A 26,366-nucleotide genomic window follows, 5' to 3' on the forward strand; every position below is an offset into this window, starting at 1 on the left:
CACCCACCTGAGAGGTACTAGAACTGAGTTCTGGTGAGTTCCTGCTGAAAAAAGTCCTGAGTGGAACCATGGTTGGCCCAGTTCTGCCCCCACCCCATAATTCCCAGTTTGGGGGCCTTCTGCTTGCTGTGGCTGGTGAGGTCTTGCTACTACCCATGCTTTTGGTGAGTGAGGTGAGGGCCTCTGTATTGGCAGATACCCCTCAAATGGTAGAGTGAAACCTACAAAACATCCTAATTCCCCTCTAGCAGTGTTGCTCAGGGGGTTGGTATTGCACTCTAGGAAGCAATTCTGGCCTGTAAAGCAGTACATAAAATAAAATAACAACAATTATAATTCTTATTACATATGATCAGTGAATGACAAGAAAAATAATAGTGAGTATGAAAATCACACAATACCAACACAACAAAATATTTATTTTCTACCCTTAGCAAGGAAGGGTTTCTAATTTTATAGATCAGCGTTCCGCTGTCATTGCTGTCATTTTAAAAATAGATTTAATAGGCAGCTCTGCTTGATTAGCGAAAGACCTCCTGATAGAAAGCACCTGTGTTTAATTGCTGTTATGATAAAAGCAAAATAAGGCACATGTCGGAAGGGAAATAGTTCTCATGAAAGTGCTCTAATGAGAATGGGAGGCTCAGTCGTTAACAAGTGATGTTGTCCAAGCAATATGATATACAATGCTTTTGAAGTATCATTTTAGAGACCTTTAGTGTTAATTGCAAATGAAGCATTTTACCTTTAATTACAGCAAATTAGAACATCTATCATTTATATAATTAGCTAGTTTAACATTTTCTTTCAAAACATGGTTCCTTATTTTCCTGTATCTACAATCAGGACACAAAGCACATCATTTAAAATGATGAATGATTTTATGTTGAAGCAGTTCTGCATGACACACCTATATGGCTTTCCTTAGTTTGTTCATATATCAAATTTTTAATTTGATTATCTTTCAAGCTGTGTAGCACATGGGGAGGGAGAGAAAATGGTTTAGTTCACATTTTGATAGGAAACTACCAAATTTGCACACCCCAAACTAATATACAAACTGAAAAACACCATAGTCCTTGCGTACAAAAAAAAATATGACTACATAGTGAAAACAATGTACAAAAATGCATGGCAGGGGAAATGGCCTAATAAAAAGCATTTATTAGGAGAAATGAGGACAAAAATGCATATGAATTGTCACATACTTTTTTTAAAAAAAGGTAACAGCTGATTAAAAAAAGGAGCAAACTGAATTTAAGATTAGAAAAATGATAAACTGAGATCAACTGAAATTAACAGATTTACCCATTCCCGATACTTCAGTTAAGCAAACGATTAGGCATAGCTACAGGATATTCCTTAAATCTTCTGGTTCTATATCTATGACTAAGATTCCTGAAATGCATCTAATTAAGGCCCCTGGAGAAGGCATACTTCCCAGGCACCTGTTAGTTCCTGAATTTGAAATATTTGTTTAGTTGGGTAACACTGCCCTCTACAGACAATGGATATGTGTAAACGAAACAAACAAACAAACAAATTAAAAAAACCCTCAGTGTCTTTAGATTGCTGACTTAAGTGGCAGTTGTCAATTTAATTTGCAGTTTGATCAGCTCACATCTACTTTTAATTAGAGCATATCTGTGCCACAGACCATCAGCAGCCATGCTCACCTGGCTAATCGGGGGGCAGGTGTGAATATCAAAGGCTTCTCCATCAGGACTGCTGGGACAATAATCATATCATAATCATTACCATCCTCTTTGCCCAGAGAACCCTGGGAACTGTAACTGTGAAAGAGTCTTCTGAGGATGCCTTGGAAGTTAAATTGATATACAACTGATAGTTGCAATCCAGTATAGAATGTATTTCAATAAGGCTCAGTTTTAATTGCTTTTTCACTCTTAGTACCTGACAGCACAAACAAAACTTGATTTGGCCAGGAAAGATCAGAAAGTTAGGATGGGTGTTCCTGGTGGAAGTTGTCAAATTTGTGATGTTTCGCAAGTTTTGTGCAACTACAGAAGGAAATGTATTACTAATAATTAGGGCAGATTTATTAAGCATATTAAAATTAAAATGAATATTTATGTAGCCAGCTACCTTTCACACCACCCAACATGGAAGAATATAAAAACAAATGTAATTAAAAATCACAATAAGACATAATTAAATCATGCCTTCAGACCACATAGAACTTCTCAGTCTTTCAGTAAGTGGAAACATCCTTAGGTCTTAGGCTAGAGAACTATTGTTTAGTGCATATCTATGCTACTGGTCAAGCCACAGAGCATGTAACTGCAATTAAGAGGGCTAGGATAGGAACATCTAAGACTGGTTAGTACCTTTAGAAGAGAAGAGTTGCAAAGATTATGAGAGTTAAATATGTCTAATTCACAGTACAGACATATCCCTTAGCCATCTCTTAACTGAAAACAACTTGGGACTTTTTTAAAATTAAAAAACTGGCTTGCAGATTTGAATATGATAATGCATATGCAAGAGACCTACTTCAGTTTCCCCCAATCTTACTATTGCACCATGCCTGTAATTGAAATAGTCATACTAATTCCTACTGGTCACGTATTTGTGTTTTACCATGTGGTTTCCTTTATACCCAAGTAGAAGAAGAACGCTACAGATCTGCAAGTTACACAATTGATGGCCATAACTAACCTGCCTCAGAAACGTTGAATACTGATGAGTGACCACTAGGTATGGATGCTACTGGTGATTGCTGCGATCCAGAAGTTAATTCTGTTTCTGAGTTACCTGCTCCAACTACCCTTTCAGGGTCATGGTCATTAACATCAGAAAAACTGAAATCTGCGGAAGTCTCATTATCGTTAGAGCTATCTGAAAGACCTTGGCCAGAACCACTCTCTTCATCATTTGCAAAAACCGTCCATGATTTAGGTTCTGGTGCCTTTTGTAAGGGATTGCTAACAGTCTGAATGTAATTATCCAATACAGCTGGATCACTGTGTTTCTTAGTTTTTGTCTTCCAAGCCAGAGCTGGTGCTGGTGTGTATTTCAGCTGGTTCACCTCATCGGTTATCACATGGTCTGAGAGAGCAATCGTGGTTTTTTCTTCTTCCTCTTCAGCCGCTTCAACATCTGGATTTATAATTAAATTATGTTTCTCATTCACACTGTTTACCTGTGTATCTGGCTCATCTACCTCCTCCTGAGTGTCTCTAGGGGAAATGCATGTGTGACAACTGTTTACAGGCAGGCCACTATCGTATTCATAATCATCATCAACAACAGAAGACCACAAATCTGTACCAGAACTGGCCGTGGTAGATAACTCACTGGTTACTTTACTGGGAACTAATAAAGTGTTTAAAGTTTTACCAACTTCAGCGCTGGGAGAACCAGGTGTAACAGAAATATACATATCCAGTATATCTTTAAAAGTATGCTGAACAGAATCGGAAATTATTTCAAGCACAGGAACGGCAATATCAATAATATTGGTAGTTGAGGGAGGAGTGAGAAACTCATCCTTTTCGGAAGCACTTGAAAAGCTATGGCTGTTAGCCGATGTATCTGTCTTTGGTAAAATATCAGCTGGCAAAACAGGGATATTCACTGTGTTCACTGTTTTGAGGGGAAAGGCACTTGTATTTTCAAAACTGGTTGACTGATATGACATGCCATTATTGTACAAGGAAGGAGCAACCTGGTGTATGTCTTCATCGCTAAGCAACCTGGGTGAAATGTATTCACTGCCTATATGGGCAACAGTTAAATCTTCTGGTGAATCTGTGGGGTGGTTGCTGGTATGTGATGTGTTTGCAGCAGATGATGCTGAAGGGTAACGCAACACTGTTTTATTCACAGCAGAATCTAGTGCCATTTTGTGCAATATTTGGTCAAATATAGAACTACCATTATCAGCCCATGCTATTTTTTCAGTCAGTACTGGATCACTAGGCACAGTTACAGATGTGCTATGCAGTATATCACCATCAGAAGACTGAAAGGAAGTTTGCAGCAATGCATTATTATTTAGTGCAGCTGAAGCCTCATAAAAATACTGCTGGGTAGAAGGAGACAATATTTCACTAGAAGCAGGGGTAGAGAAAGCTTGCGGTGAGAATGCACTAAGCACAGGCTTAAGCAAAGTATCGTCAAAGGCTAGAGCTGTAACATGCAAAGGCTGAATAGGAACATGAGTTTCTGAGAGTTTACTAACATCATAATCAAACACCTTAGTAACAGGAAAAGCAAAAGATACTGGAAGGATTCCCTTTGCACTAGAAACAGCAATGATTTTTTCTTCTAAGGTTGTATCCTGCTTAGTAATCTCATCATTAGAAACTGCTGGTGGAAGTTCAGTCTTTGCACTTTCAGTAGAAGCCATTTCACTGAAAGAAGAAATTTGCAGTTCTCTGTCATTTTCATTTATTGCACCACTTTTGTGAGGCATGTCAACATCACCATTAAACCCAGGTGTGCCGCATATCAATTCGGGTGAAGAAGCTTTACGCATAGACAAAATATCTGTGTCAGGCAAAAGGGACTCACTACCAGAATTTGCTTCAGACCAATCCATTTCACTAGCAAGAGAACATGTAGGCTGCAGCAAAGTATCAGCTTGCGAGATTGCAGAAGTCTTATGCACCAGCACACTGCTATAGCTGCTAAATAACGGACCCTGATGAAATGCGTCAGCAGACTCATGCACAAATTCTGACGTATAAGCAGCAACATTTTGGAGAGTGCCCACATTACTAGATAAAGCATAGGTAAGTTCAGACATTGTAGACAGGGCATGCATATTTAAATCACTGCTGGATGGTTCAACTTGAGACAACAAGCGAGTTCTATCATGACCAAATATCAATGTCTCTGAAGCAGCATGGGCCATCTGATGCGATACCACATCAGACAATTGAGCGAGGCTTGACTGTATTAATTCGCCACCATCCGCCAATGTCAAAGAAGCATGCAGGGGCACCTTACCACTCTCAACAACTGGAGTAGTTTGCGGAAATGTTTGAGAAACCATATACAGATGGTGAAACAATTTACTACTGGAGGAAGCAGAGGAAAATGGAAGCAAAGGTACATCATCATAGGAAGACAGGGTGGAGTCAAATGACACATCAACACTGGGAAATATGGGTGTGGCATGCAAGGTCACATCACTACTTGATGCGGTGGGGAAAGTGTTGAGCATCTGAGTGCCAGACAACAAAGGGGTTACTAGAGAAAACACTTCACTACTGTAGGAAGGCTGAAGTGGTATCTCACCATTATACACTGGTTGAGTTGTCTGAGAGAGTACCTCACTGGCAGCAGAAGCTGAGCCATGTTCTTCAGAATTTGAAGAGACAGAGTAAGAGGACAACTCAGTTGGGAAGAGAGCAAAAGTGGAAGGATGTGGCAATTCTACATCCGCAACTGAAGCATCTTGTGACACCAATGGACCACTGGGATGAGGTGCCGTTGTAGGATTTGGGGAACTAATGTGAAAGAGCTGCTTCCTATCCAATGGAAGAGCAGTAATATCTGTACCATTATGATACCACAAATTCCCATCGACTGCAGGCATTTTCTCTGCAGAGTCTTCAGCTCTTGGAGGCACTATATCTTCTGACGGGATTTTAATATAGTCTTGAGAGAGATCATCGTGCATGCTTACTTCTGGGCTTCCTGAACTAAAGATGTTTTCCTGAGAGGTCTCCACAGTGACTAACCATGTAGCAGAAGTGGTGGGAACAGAAACCCAAGAGTCCTCAGTGTCTAGGTCAGGTTTAAAAGCAGACACCTCTATATCATCTTCATTACTATCAGAAGCAGATGCTCTTGTTGTCTCATGGTCAGAAAAATCATGCTCATATTCTTCCCCATTACCTTTGGTGGAGCTGTCTGCTGGAGGGACAACTGCAGTAGCTGACTGAGATTCCATGAAATCATCCTCTTCTTCCTTTGGTACTTCAGTGGCAGATTGAGAAGTTGTATCAAAAATGGATTTGGAATGGTCGTTTCCCTCATACGGGTCTTCCTCTCTTTCCAAGTATCTGTTTGTTCCCGCTTCATTGAATTTTGTCCCCATTCTCTCCTGACTGTAGCTAGGCGTCGTAAACTGGAACTCTTTTTTCCTTATCTGGTTTGCCACACTATCTGTGCCAGCAATCACGGCAGCTTCTTCACCCACCCCTGCCCTCGCCTCTTCGATTTCATCTTCCTCCTCCTCCTTCAGAAACAACACAGAGACACATACAAAACACAAGTCAATGTCTTATCAGAAGATATGCAAATAGAGGGAGATATGTTACAATGAAATCTCAAGTCTTTGTGTTTGCATTTCCATACATTACGGAAGAAAAATGGCAATTATAATTTAAAATATTTAAAAATTAGCTGCTACTTCAAAATTATAATCCATTTGATTTTTGCCCCCCCAGAAACGGAGAACAGGCTTGTTTGCTTAAATATCATGCATAGAATCTAACTCAACTGAAGGGTAGAGAACAACCATCATATATATATTTTATTTTAAAAATGGTGAAGTAACTTCCAGTTTAGGCATTTGGCATTATTTAAAATGAAGATAGTCATCTCAAACTATACTTAACAAGTTCAGAATAAGTACTGTATTTTTCACCCTATAGGACGCACAGGCCCATAGGACGCACCTAGATTTTTTTGGGGGGGGGGGAATAAAGGGGAAAAAAATTATTTCCCCCTCCCCCAGGCGCGGGGCCCCCAGAACAGGACCCAGAGCGATGCCGAAGCTGCGTGTAGCTTTGGCATGGCTCTGGGAGCTTGCGGGGCTGGAGGAGGGGGAAGCCCTCCACCAGCCTTCTAACCAAGTCGGGGGACAGCAGGAAAGGCGCGCTGCACCTCCCGCTGTCTCCCGAGTTTGCGGGGCTGGCGACGGGGAGGAGCAGGCTTCTCCCCCCCCCCCGCCAGCCTTCCAACCAAGTCGGGGGACAGCGGGAAAGGCGCACCGACCCCTCTCGCTCTCCAGGCTTCAGTGAAAGCCTGCATTCGCCCCATAGGACGCACACACATTTCCCCTTCATTTTTGGAGGGGGAAAAGTGAGTCCTTTAGGGTGAAAAATACGGTAAATTATGACTTAATTTTCGCAACAGCAATTGTTTCGGGCACAAAATATCCTCGTTGAATGCATAGTCAAGCAACACAGCATTTGTTCATGGCTGGAGTTGCTTAGAAGGGCTAGATTAAAAGAGGTAAAGCATTCTCCTGAGCCATACTTTCCCTAGTCTAGCAAAAAGCACTCGTGACACATGGTTTTTCAGGAAGAACCATACAGCCAACCGTGAAAATGTTTATACAGATTTGGCCTAGATGTAGGTGAATCAACACACAACATACCCAATACCCAAACTCAGTAAATTTGTTCCTAGTTTCTCAAGGGCTATACTAACACTCAGTCGTGTGCACAGGCAGTAGCTGTGATGATTGCTGCTCAACTCAGCATGCCCATTTGACCATCCTCTGTGGTAGGAAGGATGCTATATCTCCTTAAGAGTCTTTTTAAAAAAACCCAAAAAACCCCACAACCTTTTTTATTAATTTGATTTTTAAAAAACCAAAAACTACGCAAAGGTGGCCTTGTCAACTTGGACCTGTAAACGCAAAAGTTAATTTCACATTTCAATCCAAGGTTCAAACTTTTAAAATTAGGGTGGGCAGATTCAAAATAGGACAGGTCTCTCACACCTTTCAATAGGTAGAAGAGGGCTTTCAGAAGGTGAAGGTTACACAAAACACCTGCTGAAAATTTCTCCTCTAGCTAGTGTCCTGTCCTCTTTTGAATCTGGCCACCCTAGACCACAATGGCTATTCCGCTAAACTCTAGGAGTGTAAGTATGGCAGTAAATGGGCAAGTGAAGTACGTGACAATACAATACCTCATAATCTTCAGTTTCAGTCAATTCGGGAAATTCAATTTCTATAAAACAAAAATATGCACTATATAACCTAACATTTGAGCCTCAAACAAACATCACTCATATATTCAAGGGTGAAATAACAACTGATGGACCGGAAATAGACATTTTCTTTACAAGAAATCTCTATGATCAGCATTCTCAAACCCCTCCCCCAACTTCTGCAAACCTTGTTGTGACAGGGGATGGGTGTAGGGAGCAGATATAACAACAATGTGTAAGGTAAAAAAGGTAAAGGACCCCTGGATGGTTAAGTCCAGTCAAAGGTGACTATGGGGTTGCGGAGCTTATCTCGCTTTCAGGCCGAGGGAGCCAACGTTTGTCCACAGACAGCTTTCTGGGTCATGTGGCCAGCATGACTAAACTACTTCTGGCACAATGGAACACCGTGACGGAAACCAGAGTGCACAGAAACTCCGTTGACCTTCCTGCCTCAGCAGTACCTATTTATCTACTTGCGCTGACGTGCTTTCAAACTGCTAGGTTGGCAGGAGCTGGGACAGAGCAATAGGAGCTCACCCTGTCGCAAGGATTCGAACTGCCCACCTTCTGATCTGCAAGCCCAAGAGGCTCAGTGGTTTAGACCACAGCGCCACCCACGTCCCTTCTAAAAAACAAAAAACAATTTGTGGTTCAATGTTGGAGCACAAATACTGTAAATTTTTCAGTTGTCTATGCTACTACACTATAAGAGTCATATTAGATAATGTTGGATGCTGTTTTTCTTTGTTTAAAAGCAGCTACGTGAGTGTGTGTGTTTTATTAGCTGTGTGTGCATGGCTACAGCACTAACAGAAGGTGGGTTGAATCATATTTCCCATGTTGCTTCCTTGATTAAATCTCCTGCCACTTCCAGCCATGGAAGGTGGGGAGGGGGGAGACAGCTACAATATGGAAACCTCCATCCCTTGTGGTTAATTGCAGATCTCTGTGTGTGCATGCATCTCTTAAACCTAGGAAATGGACATGCTTTGCACCTCTGGTGTCCTTCATCATATTACAAATACATTTTATGGCAGGCAACCCACCTGCCAAATTCAGCTTATTTTTATCCATAGTGAATTTTTAAGTTCTTTTACTAAAAAAATCTTTGCTGCTCTGGTCTCTAAATTTCTTTCATTCTTTATTTGTTGCTTTCCATATTTTATTTAAAGATGATTGCCAGCTTATTAAAAAAACAAAGCAAAAACAAGACAGAAGATACTTTTATTCCACCCTCAACACAAGAATCTCTGCAGAGAGGCTACTTGAATTGATAATACATAAACAAGCATATTGCTTGTGTACTACTTAAGCGGCCTATGAAATTTAATAAGAATGTACCACTGGACAAGTTACTGTAGTTATATGCTGTTCTTGTATTTAAATGAACAACAATTAAAAAGAATATTGGTGGAGGGGGAAATGGAAAGGTGGTTTTTTTTTATTAATAAACAGTTAACAACAAATGATGGTGATGATGGAGAAAATGTTGCAGCCCAACCCACACTTTATCACTACCACGGCCCTAATCAAAATTGACCCAAATGATTGACATGTAAAGAAGTAACATAGAAGCAGAAGCAGCTATAGATTGAGACTCATCAAATATTTAAAAATGGTCTTACCTGTTAGCTTTCTGGAGATTAGGAGGCTAGGGATAAAATAATGATGACATTCCCTGGCTTCTCAATTGTTTGTAATGAATTTTTTTTGGGATATCCATTTAGAATATTTTATACTGCCGGTCCAAAATATATTATACAGCATTTCAGTATACCTTTTGAACAATGTTCATTTCCATTGCAGAAAAGCACAATTGTTATAACAGTTAAAGTGAATTTGGGCTTGGATTTCCACCTTCCCCCATTTCAATTTCCAATTCTTTTTTCCCTTTTTGTGTAGTGCTTGAACTTATGTCTTATACTTCAGGGAGTTTTAACTGTATGAATGGATGATTAAAAACCATACTGGTAAATGAAATCCTAGGACAACAATAACAAATCAACAAAACTTCAGTTTACATTTTAGAGGCAGATTTCAACAAAATGTGTGTCAGGAGTGTGTGCAGGAGCCAGGCCCTGTGACCGGTAGGGCTTCTCAGGTCTAGGGCCTTCCTAAGTTTGTTCTGGAGAGGCAAGGTGCGGCTACACAGTGGGGTGTTTTGGTAACTCACTGCACCTGGTGGCAAGAGCCAGGAAGGTATATAAGGTCAGCATTTCCCTTCGGCTCCTTGCCACAGCAACACGTTTCCTGCCTTGCTGCGTTTGGCTTCTTGCTTCCTGATCCTTGGACCTCAGCTTCGTGACTCCTTGCTTTTCGACCCTCAGACCCCTGGTTTCTGGACTCTTGTTCCTGCTCCCACTCCACCATTTTGCCCCGGTCCCGACATCCTCAGCCGGGACTTTGATCACCCGTAAACCGGACTGTGACAATGTGTTCACTTCAGGAAAAATGGCATGTATTGCTACTCTACAGCAAGCACAGTAACTAAGCAGCATGCAGCTTTCTGTAGCTTTTAAAGTGTCTATCAAATCAGCACCAATGGAATCTCCTTTTCTCCATCTGTTTCATCCCCTGAACCAAAAAGGGAGCTTCCTAATCTCTTTGTGCTGCATCATCTCCAGAACCTCCTGTGAACAACCTGGCGCCACAACCATCAATTCTTAGAAGCCACTGATATTCCTAGCCCTCTGTACCCCAAGCTGGGAATCATGACTCTACTTCTTATGTAGAAAAGTTCTTTTGAGTCAACATCCTTTTAGCACCCTTTCCCCAATTATTTTATTGTGTTTTGATAGATTCCGGAAGCTATACAAAAATAGAGTTCCTCTCCAGGTTGATCAAAGCAGCCGGGATTACACCTAAAAACAAATGTGTGAAGCAACAAGCAAGAGTACAGAAAGAAGTAAGACCACTGATTCGTCTGAGGCTTCTGCTGGTGCATTTGCACTGTGCTGACCTTGCCACAACCTCAACCTCTCTGTTATTGTATTCAATAGCAACTTGGTTGGAGAGGGACCAAGTTAGCAGCACAGCCCTACCATGCCATCCTCTATACCAGGCATGTTCAAGCGGTTGATCGCGATCAACTGATTGATCACAGGGCATCCCTAGTCAAGCCTGGTTGATTGCACAAAATATTATTATTATTAATAAAAAAATAAAAATAAAATAAAGCTCAACTACTTAGGTTCTTCCTCTGCAAAAAAAAAAAAAAAAAAAAAGCTCAGCAACTTTAGGTCTTCCTTCCCCCATAAAGCTCAACAACTATGATGAAGGCTCCCCCCAAAAAGGTCAACAGCTTTGGTCAGTGCAATGGAGTAGATCTCGGTCTCTTTGGAGTTGGACATGCCTGCGCTATGCAACTGAAGAACTCAAGAAGTCATAAATTTTCCACTGCAATCAGAGAAAAATCAGTCTGGAGACAGAAGTCCAGCACAGTGTTGCTATGTGGATTTGTGTCTTGCATGTTCTGAAGATTTGGGGAGATGAATAGGGACAATTCAGCATGAGCGGTTGAGAAGGAAAGGAACCATCTGCTTCACTGTCTGCCCAGGGTTCAAAAAGAGACTTGCACTGTCTTGAGGGTGTGATCGGCTGCCAATTCCAGAGAGAAACGCCCATGAATCTATTTTTGGAATATTCAACATGGCATGTAGAAAAGGAGGAACTGGAGACAACAAATGAAATCATGCAGGGAATTAAGAATGGGAGTAATCAAGAGGAGACAGCTAATTTAACAAATAATCCAACTCTCTTTTTTGGATTAGATCAAAACCTGGAGCAATTTCAATCATCTGAACATATTCCAAGAAAACATCTGCAAGTTGTGATCGTGCTATAAAATGGTATTCTAACAAGTTGGTGGGAAACAGAAGACCAAAGGCCTTTTCCTGACTTTCCATAATCATGTTCGGTAGATAAAGAAAACATGTGTGTGCATGAGAAACAGAGCCTTCTTATGCCTTTCTACAAGGGGAGAAATATAACCTTAAGAACAAAAGAAGAGTCTGCTAGATCAGGCCGCTTGACCATCTAGATCAGCAACCGGTTCTCACAGTGGCCAACAAGATGCCTGTGAGAAACTGGTAAGCAGGACCTGAGCACAAGAGCTGTCCTGGGGCTTTCAGGAACTGGTATTCAGAAGCATTTCTCCCTCAGGCTGTGGAGACAGCGCATAGACATCATGGATCTTTGCTACATATAGCCTTAAGCTCCATGAATTTGCCTAGTCTTCTTTGTTGGTGGCCAACAACAAGATCTCCCTATGGATTCTCCAGGCATCTGATAAGATCCAATTCAGTGGGTAAGATCAGGGTTTTGCAAGGTGTGGCGGCAGACCAGTAAGAAAAGATATTGCACTTGGGGAAACTAATTGGTACACAATATGATAAAAATAGGGTTTAAGTGAAAGTGAGGATGAGCCCTTAGTCATTAACTTCCAGTCTGTAATCTGGAAATGTGTGCGTGCTCAACAGTTCTTGATTTCACAGAGGAATCATTGAAGGGAATCCTCAATGATGTAAGAATACAAATGGAGCTATTTTTGAGGACCAAATGAAGACTGCTCTTCTGTGAAAGTTTGATTAAGTTGTCTTTCTCCATTTTCTTCATACGTATTGTTTGTATTGTACTCCCAAGATAAACAAAACTGTAATCCTATACCCTTGGTGTGGGACACCTTCGGCCTTTTAGATGTTGGTGAACTACAACTCCCATCATCCCTGGCCATCGGTCATGCTTGGTAGGGCTGATCTGAGTTGCAGTTCAGAACCATCTGGAAGGCCAAAGGTTCCCCACTCCTGCTATACCCACATAACTGGGAGTAAGCACCTAATACTCTTAATGAGATTTACATTCTGAGCAGAAATGTCCAGGATTTAATAGTATATTCCACAAGTTCTCACACTTTGTCATAACAACTCTACCTAGGCCAATAAAACACTTGGGCTGCTAAATGGTGATAAAAGAAAGGCAAATTACTGGGAAAGACTTGCTTTCCACCTCAGATCAAACACAGAATTTAAATTCACTTATGCCATTTGATGCTTTGAAACTGCTGAGAAGTATCCTAGGAGAGCAAAAATCATATGGAAAATTAAAGCCTGTACAAGCATCCTCAAACAACCCAAGATATCAGACTCATGAGAAATGGTAGGATGTGCATGTATCCTTTGGTCCAGAGACTCTTGTAGAAGATGGTTCAGGAATTAGCTTATACACCTCCTGATAACTGACTGTGCCATTCTGGGTAGGTTGCCTTAGACTATGAAAAATTATTATCATGTACTGTTCAATTTGCACAATTCATGTAAGGATGAGGGTGAAAATTTATATATTTATATAATTTTAAAATGCAATTTTCTTAAGCTGCGGTAACTATTCAACTATTCTGAATTCAGAGGATAAAGTTAGGATGAGTAGTTCAAAAGAAATAAACCAAACCACTAATATAGTGTATTCCACATAAAGGAGTGAAAATTGAGATTTGAAGTAAACAAAATGTAATAGTTAGTTCTTTTGAATTTTGCTGTCCAACATTAAGAAGCAAGGGAATTCCATCACCACATTTGCACTGAAGTAGAATTTTAAAGCAGCAACATGCAATAAGATTTCAAAATCAATGGAAATCACATTCAGCAATTCCTTTTTACTAGTACATGGGCTATTATTTAATATACAAGCAATTTAGCAACTGACAGTTTATTTGACCATGTGAAATAGATGGTCCAGCTATGTCATGGTTAAGTAGGCATTTGAACCTAGGTTTTATAAAACTACATTGAAATAACTTAGGCAGCAGCAGGCAGAAACCATAATCAAAGTGGCTGTGGAACATTGCCATTATTATGGTTCATAATCTGAAATAACAGAACACCCAGTGTTTACACTTAAGGAAATGTCAGGAAACAGAGAAGCTCAGAAATGTCAAATGAAAACCATTGATACTGAAATTCCATAGCACTGCATTTTCAGCTGGTTTGCAAATAAGACTCTTGTGGGTTTTCATAGAGAGAGAAAAAGTGCACTTACCTGGATCATCCAAAGGCATGTCAACAATCACTTGATCACTGTGTTTTCCATAGAGACCATTAGCACAAATGGCAACTATTTGAAGAACATAACTTGTATTAGGCTGCAGATTATTCAGAATGGCCCCCTGGAAGGAAAGAAGCCAATTAACTGCATTATGCACATTCAACACACCTGCTTCTTTTCTTGCCCCAGGCTTCTGCATGTTAACTACATTCCCAACTCTTAATAACCCCTATAATAAGGAATACTCTTCAGGTGCAGCATTCTCTTTCAAGTAATACACATGCATGTTATGGTCAGAACTGATATCCATCTGATAAAACTGACAATGGGCAAAGCTGTTGCCCAAAGTTACATAGAATAAAACAAATTCACAGAGCTTAGCCTCAAAATCTTGGGTGCCCTACTCGGCAGAGTTCATAGCTTCTCTGAGTTATTCAAGCCCCTTTGCCACGGCAAGGCAGTGATCCATGAAGGGGTATGGAAGTGAGAGCTGGACCATAAAGAAGGCTGATCGCCAAAGAATGGATGCTTTTGAATTATGGTGCTGGAGGAGACTCTTGAGAGTCCCATGGACTGCAAGAAGATCAAACCTCTCCATTCTGAAGGAAATCAGCCCCGAGTGCTCACTGGAAGGACAGATCCTGAAGCTGAGACTCCAATACTTTGGCCACCTCATGAGAAGAGAAGACTCCCTGGAAAAGACCCTGATGTTGGGAAAGATGGAGGGCACAAGGAGAAGGGGACGACAGAGGATGAGATGGTTGGATAGTGTTCTCGAAGCTACCAGCATGAGTTTGACTAAACTGCGGAAGGCAGTGGAAAACAGAAGTTCCTGGCGTGCTCTGGTCCATGGGGTCACAAAGAGTCGGACACGACTAAACGACTAAACAACAACGGCCTCAAAATCAGACTCAGTGGTGATGGATGCTTGTTTCTTTTGATGTGCCTGCCCCACTCATGTAGAAAGTAGGGAGAGGATTGGTCTTCCTTTAACAGTAAAAGGAATGTGTAAGGGAGACGAGTCAAATCCTAAATCATGCAAACCTTACTCCCCGCCCTGCCCTCCACACTTGTTGTTCTGGCTGATTTTCTCAATTCATTAGTTTGCTTCTAGTCTCAGAGCTGAGATAAAGTTGCCTGGAGCAGAGCAAACATGGAGAGGTTAGAGGGACAAGGAGAGTTCAGTGCCCCACTACCAGCTGTTCTTTTCATAGTTAAAGCATCATCTAATTTTATATGTGAATAGGGCAGACATGTGAATGATGGCTCTGTCATTGGCCCAAAGCTTACCCTCTGTGAGAAGTGCATTGTACCAGTTATATAAATATCACCATGGGTAATTAAAGTTATCATTGAGAGAGCGCAACCAGCATGTTGAGTTCTCATTAGTGCTAGCAAAACAGTCTCTCGCAATAAGGATTTGTAAGTGAATCACTATCTTTGTTTTTGTACCAAATAAATAAATAAAAGTGGTCAGTTACCAAGTCCTGATACCCATCTGTTAGAAATTCATGCTTTGTCTGGTCTTCTCCTTCCAACTCCTGATAAAAAACAGCAAATCTCTCGATCATTGTGTCATATACAACTCGTGGCCTCTCCCAGGTAACCAGAAGGCTGGTGTAGTTCTTTGGATCAGCTTGTACATTTTCTGGCTCTAAGCTGCAAACTTAGAAGAAAACGACACAAACATGTTATTACATGTTAAAGAAAGTCATGATACGTATACAGCATAAATAAAAACGATGCCTTATGAGGAACGGCTAAGGGAGCTGGGCATGTTTAGCCTGGAGAAGAGGAGGTTAAGGGGTGATATGATAGCCATGTTTCAAATATATAAAAGGATGTCACATAGAGGAGGGAGAAAGGTTGTTTTCTGCTGCTCCAGAGAAGCGGACATGGAGCAATGGATCCAAACTACAAGAAAGAAGATTCCACCTAAACATTAGGAAGAACTTCCTGACAGTAAGAGCTGTTCGACAGTGGAATTTGCTGCCAAGGAGTGTGGTGGAGTCTCCTGCTTTGGAGGTCTTTAAGCAGAGGCTTGACAACCATATGTCAGGAGTGCTCTGATGGTGTTTCCTGCTTGGCAGGGGGTTGGACTCGATGGCCCTTGTGGTCTCTTCCAACTCTATGATTCTATGATTCTATGAAAAGGAAACCCACAACATGTTAATCAGCTATAGGGTGAGCCCAGCATCCTCCTGGCTTCACAAATGAAAGAACAGGCTATAGGCCCCTAAATCAGATGCTGTCTCAGGAGTGGTTGTAGCAATAAATTCTAAAGAGCAGGTATACTTCATTACAACCCCATAGCCACACTCTCATAGCCTTGCCCCTGCAAAGACAATGCAACAAAAATGCATTTTGAAGAATGCAGACTACGGCTTCAATATCATGACAGCTTTTTTCTCTTTCACTTTTCCTGTTTTGCTGACATTGAATTTGATGAACAGGTATTTTTTGGGGGGGAGGGGCAGAGATTGCTTCTGTTTCAATGACTAGCTAGAACCTTATCTTCTCCAGAGGAAATCTAAGGAGGAAAGTGGCCCCATATCTCTAAAAAACAGAATAGATGTTAAGTCTGTCTTCACCTTAAAAGCCAACTCATGAGAGTTAAGAAAGGGATGGCTCATATTATCAAGCAGCCACGTTGTAGAGATTATGGATCCATCTGTATAGAGGTTAGTATGCATGTTGAAACTGTTGGTATGTAATTGATTACGTTGCAGAGTGTATTGCTTTCATCACTTCAAAGCAGAACCACAGGTCTGCGGAGGTATTAGTGCACTGCCATTTGGAACAACTTCTGTGTGGCTGGATTTAAAGTGGCTAAAATGCAGCCACACAGATATAGGCATTGGCCTTAAGGCTGACGGTAATTTAATCCATCACCTAATAAGCCACTAGAGTGGTCAGTTTTCATTAAAATGATTTCAGTTAATGGAAGACGTTATATATATATATATATGTGTGTGTGTGTGTGTGTGTGTGTGTGTGTGTGTGTGTGTGTTTGTGTGTGTGTGTGTGTGTATAAATAAAATCGTCTAAGAATTTGGCTCTTGAACACAAGAGGGCACTCAAGGCTCAATATTCATTTCCAGTATTAAACCTGTATGATGCAAAAAGGTAAAGGACCCCTGGATGGTTAAGTCCAGTCAAAGGTGACTATGGGGTTGCAGCACTCATCTCGTTTTCAGGCTGAGGGAGCTGCCGTTTGTCCACAGACAGCTTTCCAGATCATGTGGCCAGCATGACTAAACTACTTCTGGTGCAATGGAACACCATGACGGAAACCAGAACACATGGAAACTCCGTTGACCTTCCCGTCGCAGCAGTACCTATTTATCTACTTGCACTGGTGTGCTTTTGAACTGCTAGCTTGGCAGAAACTGGGACAGAGCAATGGGAGCTCACCACTGTCGTGTGGATTTGGGCTGCAAGAAAATAGTGCTCAATAGATTACAAGAGGTGTGGAGAGTAGAGTGTGAGACTACTTAACTAACTGACCAATTGCATTGCAGATATCCCCCCAACACAAAGCCAGCCCCCCCCCCCAAATAAATCCTGGCTATGCCCATGGCACCAAACTCTAATATTTAATTATCATCTCTCTATTTCACATAGAAATGGATTATAGGGAGATTTTAAATTATGGATCAACACATAAAAGAAGAGTTTGGATTTGATATCCTGCTTTATCACTACCTGAAGGAGTCTCAAGCGGCTAACATTCTCCTTTCCCTTCCTCCCCCACAACAAACACTCTGTGAGCTGAGTGGGGCTAAGAGACTTCAGAGAAGTGTGACTAGCCCAAGGTCACCCAGCAGCTGCATGTGGAGGAGCAGAGATGCAAACCCGGTTCACCAGATTACGAGTCCACCGCTCTTAACCACTACACCACACTGGCTCTCACATAGTTGGCAAATCTCAAAATTCAGGATTGACCATGAATGCAATTTTAGGCATGTGTTCTCAGATGTAAATCTCACAAGAGGACAACAGAGATTATTCCCACACAAGTGTGTTTAGGATTGCATATTGGATTTTGAGCCCTATACTATCAACCCAAAGTGTTCAGTCTGCACATGGAGCTCCATGCAAGCTTCTTGGGGATACAGAGAGAAGTCTGCACATATGCACGATCAATGAAGAGTGTTGTATGTTGCTATATTTATATTCATAAGATTTATAAGCCAATTAAAGAGCTACTTAAGCAGTGCAAAATAAAAATTGCAGATAAAATGAAGCTAAAAACAAACAAAACAAACAAGGAACAAACAAACTGAGGGTGACTCATGCTTCCTATACCTATGGTTCTTTGAAATGTCTGAAGCAATTCAGAGATGCTCTGCTGAAGACAGATGCACAAGCACCATAACTGCATGAATCTTGTCACGCATGGAGGTGCAAGGATTTCTCTTTATAAAGAAGGCTGGGAATGAAAAGTATGACACACATATAGCCTGAAGTTGCTGTTTGACATGTAAAAAATGGCTTCTATGGAGCTCCGTTTCCACTCCATGTAAACACTGGAACTCTTGCATGCAGAAGGGGTGCCAATAAAATGAAATTCATTTTCGTTTGGACCCATGAACCTGATGCATGTGAGTGCTTGGCCCCATAAGACTCTGTGCAAGGAGGTTACTGTGAAAAGGCAAGTTGTGATGAGATGTAACTTTGTATGTACTTAGACTTAAACCAGATGGATATGCCTCCTCAGTTCCTCAAGATTCTTATGCATCTCAGTCATCTTCCTATTTTCTAGCTTAATGCATGCCACCTGGCCAAGGAGAATAATCCAAACAGCTGCTGGAGATAAAAGGCAACGAACAAAATAGGGGATAACAGCAACCCCCAAAGGATGTTCTGCCATGGGACAAAACTAAGGAGGGAAGTGAAACAGCTGCAGCCCCTGTTCTAGCAGTTAGAACAAGGTCCAAAAAGAAAAGAAAAAAAGCATAGTATCAGGACCTACAGCACAAAAGGAACAGACACAACTGGTGTTCTGATGCAAAATAAATAATAATTAAAATTTAAGTATTCGTTTAACAAATAAAAGCAGTGTTTTTCAATGCTACTAATTCTGTATGGAGCTATAATATGCAGAACTCAAAGAACTTAACACATTTTTATTTTATGTACAACCTCATCCTTATCCTAGCTACTTATAACCACTACTGCTCACTTTATTCTTGGTCATTTATCTCATTGAAAACACCAGCTTATTGCTGAACTGATTAAACTATTAAAGAGAAGAGATGCCCCTCAATATTTTGTGACTTTCGGGCGGACTCATTTAGCTAGGTTTCTGAAATGGGAAAGGGAATCACAAGGGCTCAACAGCGATGATTTATAAGCTGTTTTTTTACCCTGCCATTCTGAGGCTTATGCCCCACTCGATAGGTTACATAAATTAAAAACACAACCGCAATAAAACATTTTTTAAAAAATACAGTTAGGAAAAAATATAGGCATGACAGATAAGAAACAAGACTTCGCTTATACCAAAACCTGCAAAAGCCTGCAGGTTTATTACTGATCAATGGAAAATAACAGAAATGGAAATCACACATGCCATTCAATGCACATTAGCGATGAACAGTAAAATCTTCTTTGATTTAACAGGAAAGGTGCTTTTCTCAGGGCAAAGAACACAATTGGCAACTTGTAGAGTTTTTATTACACACTGTCGTCTCTGAAGCTATATGACTATTCCATTGTTGTACTGAATTTTAAAAGTAAGGCTTTAAAAATAAATAAATAATAATAATCCCAATTGTTGCTTGATACCAAATCCAACTGGGGGGAATATGTGCGTACTGAAAAAATGCATAATTTTTTTTCACTGTGCATGCAGGCCCTGCCCCCCACAGCCAATATAGCTGCCAGGACCGCATGTATACGGTCCCACTCTGAAAGCAAACAATCACAAAGAACAGCTGTTCAGGTGGGTCTGGATTTAATTTAAAGCACACACAACTCTTTCCCCCCTGCCAAACAGCTAATTGGCATGATGGCCGATTTCCTGACTGTTTGTGCATGTGTGGATTTGAATCAGAGCCCATATATTTCTTATAGAAGCAATTTGTTCTGGTTAAGATGATGGTCATATCTGTCAAGTAAGCAAGTTAGCGAGTTAGCAAGACATACCTGCTTCATGAATTACTTCCTCTCCAGTATATGAGGAAAACACCTGGCCAGAAAATTTATGCTGTTGCTCTCTAAAATTGTTTTGCAGGTAGTCCATCAGCATCACGTAACCAGACTGTTGCATGGTAAGGACATCGCAAAATACTGACAGCTGCAAAAATGCAATAAATGCAGTCACACAGGGAGTTTTCTTTAGAAACAGCTCTGCATAAACTATACTAACAAAATGCACTTTTAGGGTGATGGAAAAATCAGTATTTGCATTGTACACATTGTTGTGATTGGGTCATAACTCTCATGCAACATATATTGAAAAGGCAGCATTTACATTCTCATAGTTCTTTCCCCCTCCTTTATGTTTTAGTTTAGCGTATAATGAGGTTTGTGTACTAATTCTTTGTGTTCGGATAAGTAAAATTTTGCTTTGTGATTGTTCATAAAGTGGGACATGTGTGTATACATACTTCAGCACTCAATGCTACCACTACGGTGAAAATGTTGTGTATATATTTTGTTGTGCAATTAAAATAATTATTTCTTTGATATGTATTATGTAAATTACCTGGTTTTCTGAAATGTTAACAGTGTCTTTGAATATAATCCATTCAACTGTCTCTGAGCAGGGCGGAGTCGACAAAGATCCATTATACGTGTAATATTTGTCTGTTGCATTTGGCAATAGGTTCAACAAGATGAAAGGCTCCAATTCAGTTTTCTTCCCTGCAAAATATAATTTGCAAGTAAACAGTGATGATATGCATAAATCCGGGATGCATAAAATAAAATCAGAGCCCAAACAATATTTTTTAAACGGTAACAAAGGAATCATCCCACTGTGAGGTTAGTTACTGTGAGGGTTGCGGGGAAACAAAAACTAAACGTTATTTATATACAAACACAATTCAGTAAATTATTGGGGGGGGAGGGTTGCACTACATATTATGACTGGGTAGAAAGGTGCCTCACACACCTGCCGCCCTGATCCTTGCCTTTTTTTGAAAACTGAAAGGTTGATTAGAGTCCTTTCACTTTGAGTTCTCTTTTTCTTGCATTGCTGGCTGCCTACTTTGTATTCATAGCCAAGCATGACAGTAATTATACATGTGTGAAAAATGCCCTTTAGATACTGTTCCCACTCCCTGGGTTCTGCTGTCAATTCTTATATTTTACACAGTGGCCAGCAGCCCATCTAGGAGAAGGAAGACTCTGGAACCTAAAGCTCTCTGCTGCCCTGCAGGGTATCTTTGGGAGAAGAAAAGGCTAAGGAGTATACACTACACAAATCCAAAGTGGAGTCCCTAAGACGTTTGAATGACGCCTTGTGTGCCTCCTTCCGGCCACTCCTGCAGCCCAGCTGGTCCCAGATGCATTGCTCTGCTTTCTTTGGGCCACATTACCAAGGGCGAGTGGGGAGGGGGTCTTGTTGAATGAGCAGCCCAGGACCTCCATACAAATTGTCCAGGTTTGCGCCCTAGGTTTGTGTCACTTTGGTGCTGTTAACATAGCAGTTTGACTTCACCCACGGAGGCGCACGGCATTGTCTCTCGAGACATTGACGGATGTCAACAACAATGACCAGCAACCCAAGTAATTTACTAACATCAGTTCTAAGGCCTGTAGTGGAAATGTCACAACTTTGTTCAGCTGGTTTTGTAGCTGGAATGTTCTTCTGAACATTAAACCCAAATCTGTGCTGCCTGCAGTATTTAGTTTTAAATTCAGAGGCTTCGAATAATAGCTACCTTCCTTCTTCCATCATAGCTGTCTTTCTGATATCTTAAGATTGCTTTCATAAGCTCCATACTTTAAATATTTTCATAAGAACTTGCAGTTGTGACAGCTTCATCAAATTAAATCAGTGTCAAGTGAGTATAAAGTTATGCACAATAACTTTCACCCCTACGGCAGTAAAAAAAAACAGCTGATGGCAGAGACCAAGGAAAAAAGATGGGAGAGCAGTCTCATCTTTTCCCAGGAAATGCTAGGAAGCACTGCTGCAAGAAAAGTATGCAGCAGCTGCAGAGAGTCTTTCTTTCTTAGGATATTAGCTAGGGCAGGACTATGGCTTAAAAGCAGGCTTCCTCAAACTCTGCCCTCCAGATGTTTTGAGGCTACAATTCCCATCATCCCTGAGCACTGAGCCTGCTAGCTTGGGATCATGGGAGTTGTAGGCCAAAAACATCTGGAGGGCCGGGTTTGAGGAAGCCTGGCTTAAAGGGTATTCCTCAGCTAGGCTGCCTTTATTGGTAGTTCGAACTGGAGGCTACTGGTTGCAGAAAGAGAATTCATTTGTGGGCCCCTGCACAGTGGAGCCATGGGGAAGGGGTGTCCAATATTGGAATCAAATACGGCCACAACTTTCATTGATTATAGATATGAGGAGGTTTTGGCATAGACTTTGGGTGTGTATCCGAAAATCAAGCAGCCTCTCTGCTGGCTGATGGACAGTAGGGATTGACCATTGCCAGGCATCACCATATGGCATGCACAACATCCGAGCGACTCTCTCTGATCACTGGCAGGAGGTGCCAAGGTTCCTTTAAAGGGGATACCCCATTATAGTGGGGCAGCAGCGGGGGCACCCCCTGCCTGCCTGGACTAAGGATTCAACCCAGTGCCTTATTTGCCCAAAAGATTCCTATGAGGTAGGCCCAATTAGTCTTCAAGGAAAACTTGTCCCTAGCCCTGAACATGGGGGCTGATTATCTCCATAGCTTATTTATCACGAGGCCACTAGAACAAAGGGTGGATGGGTGGGAATCCAGTGGAGATCGAGGTGCTTCTTTCTCAGTGTGCCTGATCCATATAGGTAGGGAGCAGACCAGAGGGATGAAGTCTTCACTCAGGTCCGCTCTAAGGTTGCACCCCTCTGCTTGCATCCGATTGGCTCCTGGAGCCTCCTGAACATTTACCTGGCAGGGAACAGCCTCTCCCATCGAACTGAAGCTAGATGGAAGGAGCAGGCAGCTGCCCCTTTATCACAGCTTTGCTTGGTGGCAACTGCTGCCCTGCTGCAATTCCACAGGGAATGGGAATTAAAGAGAATTCCTTCTTTAAGAACAAGAAATCTGACTACACCCCTTCCCAACGATTCATGTTGCCAAAGACATTATTTTAATATTCTTATTATTATAATCTTCTTGAATGAATCTCTTTGTGAAATGTATTAATATTTTGTTATTGGCTGCTTGGATCTTTCCCAAACACGGGAATCACAGGAACTTTCCTGAAGTAAGATTTCAATAGTACCTTCTTTGTTCTTATATAATGGCACTGAACTCTGTCAGCAGAGCTGAGCAAAAATGCTTCCACTAAGTTGCAGTGTTTTGTCATCATGTTAGACACTTCCATACATGTATCAAACTAAAATGTGTGTTCTGATAGATAATGTTCACTTCACAAAAGTTTGGTAGAAATCCTCTCCAGAGTTTGTCCAGTTTGCCACCATTGCAAGACTGACAAAATGACTCGTATTTATTAAAAGAAGTTTACAGCTCAGAAAAACAGTATCCGGTTTCACTTTCTGGACTGTGAAACTGAATGTATCAATGGCACAAAGAAATCAGTCTTACACAGCTCTGAGTCACTTTTGTTTTCAGTCCATAAAAGGAGGGCAAAGTGCTTGAATCTTTGTTTTCTGAACTGAACAAGAGCACACAATAGTTATATTTTGATTGATTTGGTTAATTTGCAGACTGCTTAATATATAAAAGACTAAGTGTTTCACAAAATAAGAAAACATAATGCCACAAAGCCAAAATACAAATAAAACAAAATGCATACTGATAGAATCATAGAATTATCACAATAAAAATCCCGAATTAAAATACAGAGCAGTGCAGTCTTAACACCTAATGGTCAGGAAATGCCAAAACAAAAACAAAAAAGGAATGACAACATGTCACTGTTGATGCTTCTTGGGTGTCCCAAAGGCATTGGAGCCAATGCAGGAAAGACTCACTCCATATTGTAACTAGAAGGCAATCCATCAGCAATGGAACTCCTCCTCTTTAGATGCTGACTATAGGGATACACTACTACAGTGTAAAGGGACCCCTGACAATTAGGTCCAGTAGTGGCCGACTCTGGGGTTGCGGCGCTCATCTTGCTTTATTGGCCAAGGGAGCCGGCGTACAGCTTCCGGGTCATGACTAAACCGCTTCTGGCGAACCAGAGCAGTGCACAGAAACGCCGTTTACCTTCCTGCCGGAGTGGTACCTATTTATCTACTTGCACTTTGACATACTTTCAAACTGCTAGGTTGGCAGGAGCAGGGATTGAGCAACGGGAGCTCACCCCGTCACGGGGATTCGAACCGCCAACCTTCTGATCGGCAAGTCCTAGGCTCTGTGGTTTAACCCACAGCGCCACCCACATCCCATTACACTGTAGTAGAGCAGTACAAAATTTATAAACTTCCTAAAAAGGGCTTAGTTCAGAAATCCTAAAACAAGTAAAATTAATGGCTGCCTTATCATTAATTTAAACACATTACACATAGCACCCAGCTATTAAAAGATTTGGATCTCATAAGTATGTGGGCATCTCCATTTACTTCAAGTTCAGAAGCACATCTGGAAATGCAATGGAATGCATGTGCAGACAAATTCACTCCCTCAGCTGAAGTGAATGAGACTGTTCATTTCAGTTGGTGGCAGCAGAGAGGCTCTGCACCTATGCCTGGTAAATCAGCTCCCAATGCCCCTTCCCGGCCCTTACAGGTCTATTTATGGAAGGCTATAAGAATCAGTACGCATATTGATTCAGTTTCAAATGTGGTATATCTAGACTTCATAAATTCACATCACTTCTAGGGCAACCCTGTACCCACTTAACATTAATTCAATGGACCTTACTCCTGAGTAGACATGTGTAGGATTGCACTGTCAGTGTATTCAAATGAATAATTGTGCATATGTTACACCACTAACTCACCAAAGCGACTAACACTGGCCACTCCATCGATAATTGAATTGTAATCCGTATTATCTTCCAGACCAACCTGTTGAAGAAATATTGCATGATTTATTCTTAAGTCAAGTCTACACCTTTATTAATTTGTTATATCCTGAATTATAAAGTAGTATATTTATATTAGTATTGATGCATATGTGCACACACACACACACAAAACCGAATGCTAAAATATTTAAGTGAATAAGGCTTGCTTTTCCTCATGGAAAATTAATTAGCAATAAGACATGCACAAAATACAATGCTTACCTTTAAGATGGAAATGATTACATTTCTGAGTTAAGATGAACAATATGCAAAATGATGATTACCTCAAATAAAATAGATAAAGCTCTTAATTTCCCATTTCCTTCAATTGCCTTATCTAAATCCACAAACTGATTTGAATCATAACAGTATATTTGCATCTGTAAAAAGAATAATAACAACAATTTAGGTGTTTTCTCCCTCTCAAACATCAGTAATATCAGATATGTGTATTAACTTCAGATAAAAGTTTTTGAGACTCAGCCCTGTTCAAAGATAGCTAAACACTGCTTGGAAACCTATCTTATACCTAATAAAATATTATCAAACTCTGCAAAACAGGATGGGAAGTCAATGGGATCTGTCTCAGCCAAGAGAGGAGGCAATCAGAAATAGATGTGATGTGGCAAATAAACATGAGCTGACTCAAGGCCTCAGGTGAACTAGATTGTACCAGTACACAGGGGCGGAGGAAGGGGGCTGCGGTAGGTGCGGGCCACCCCGGGTGTCACCACTGGGGTGTGTGTGACAAAATGCCAGGCAGCACTCACTACGGGGCCTGCAGCATGCCCGAGCCATGTGTCTCTCCTGGGAGAGACACAGTGGCTTGGGTGTACACAGGCTCTGTGCTGCCCAAACTGTCCGCCTGCTGCCTCCCCCTCCCCCCCAGCTGTAGGTGGCTGAATGGGAGGAGGCAGGCAGACTCCGAAAGCACGCCACCCCAGGTGCCCGAGCGGCTTCCTCCACCGCTGCCAGTATACACATTAAACTCAAATACAAAATGCATGCAAGTTAAAATGGAAAAATACTCATAAAGCATTCTTAATTATGAAAACAGCAAATGCCAGTTGCATTGCTTTCCAAAGGTCTCCCATCTTCTTTCCCGGCTAAGGAGAAGACAGCTGGGGTCATTGCTACAATTGTGTTGGGATCTGGAGGTGCTTCAAGTGGAGCATAAATTCAAATGCACTATTAGGAGATGGGGAATGCTGATGGCAAAAACAGATTTGTGGACCTTGTGTCCCTTCATTAAACGCTGA

The 26,366-nt window shown here is 41.3% G+C and overlaps 1 protein-coding gene across 6 annotated transcripts in view; it reads right to left on the minus strand.

The window, feature by feature from the left end:
• The window catches only part of PTPRZ1 (protein tyrosine phosphatase receptor type Z1), a 114,332-nt gene that overhangs the window by 34,648 nt on the left and 53,318 nt on the right, over positions 1-26,366 (minus strand). For 4 of the 6 annotated variants that reach the window (XM_082239392.1, XM_082239390.1, XM_082239391.1 and 1 more), the window contains exons 5-12: positions 25,392-25,487; positions 25,042-25,108; positions 20,669-20,826; positions 20,107-20,257; positions 15,438-15,622; positions 13,951-14,077; positions 7,897-7,937; positions 2,680-6,211 (exon numbers count right to left, since the gene is read on the minus strand). In XM_082239392.1, the coding sequence (XP_082095518.1) occupies positions 2,680-6,211; positions 7,897-7,937; positions 13,951-14,077; positions 15,438-15,622; positions 20,107-20,257; positions 20,669-20,826; positions 25,042-25,108; positions 25,392-25,487 (4,357 nt within the window). The remainder of the gene's footprint in view (positions 1-2,679; positions 6,212-7,896; positions 7,938-13,950; positions 14,078-15,437; positions 15,623-20,106; positions 20,258-20,668; positions 20,827-25,041; positions 25,109-25,391; positions 25,488-26,366) is intronic. The other 2 variants (XM_082239394.1, XM_082239393.1) reach the window with 1 other exon arrangement.

Source organism: Podarcis vaucheri, assembly GCF_965113315.1.
Source record: "Podarcis vaucheri genome assembly, chromosome: 10".
NCBI lineage: Eukaryota > Metazoa > Chordata > Lepidosauria > Squamata > Lacertidae > Podarcis > Podarcis vaucheri.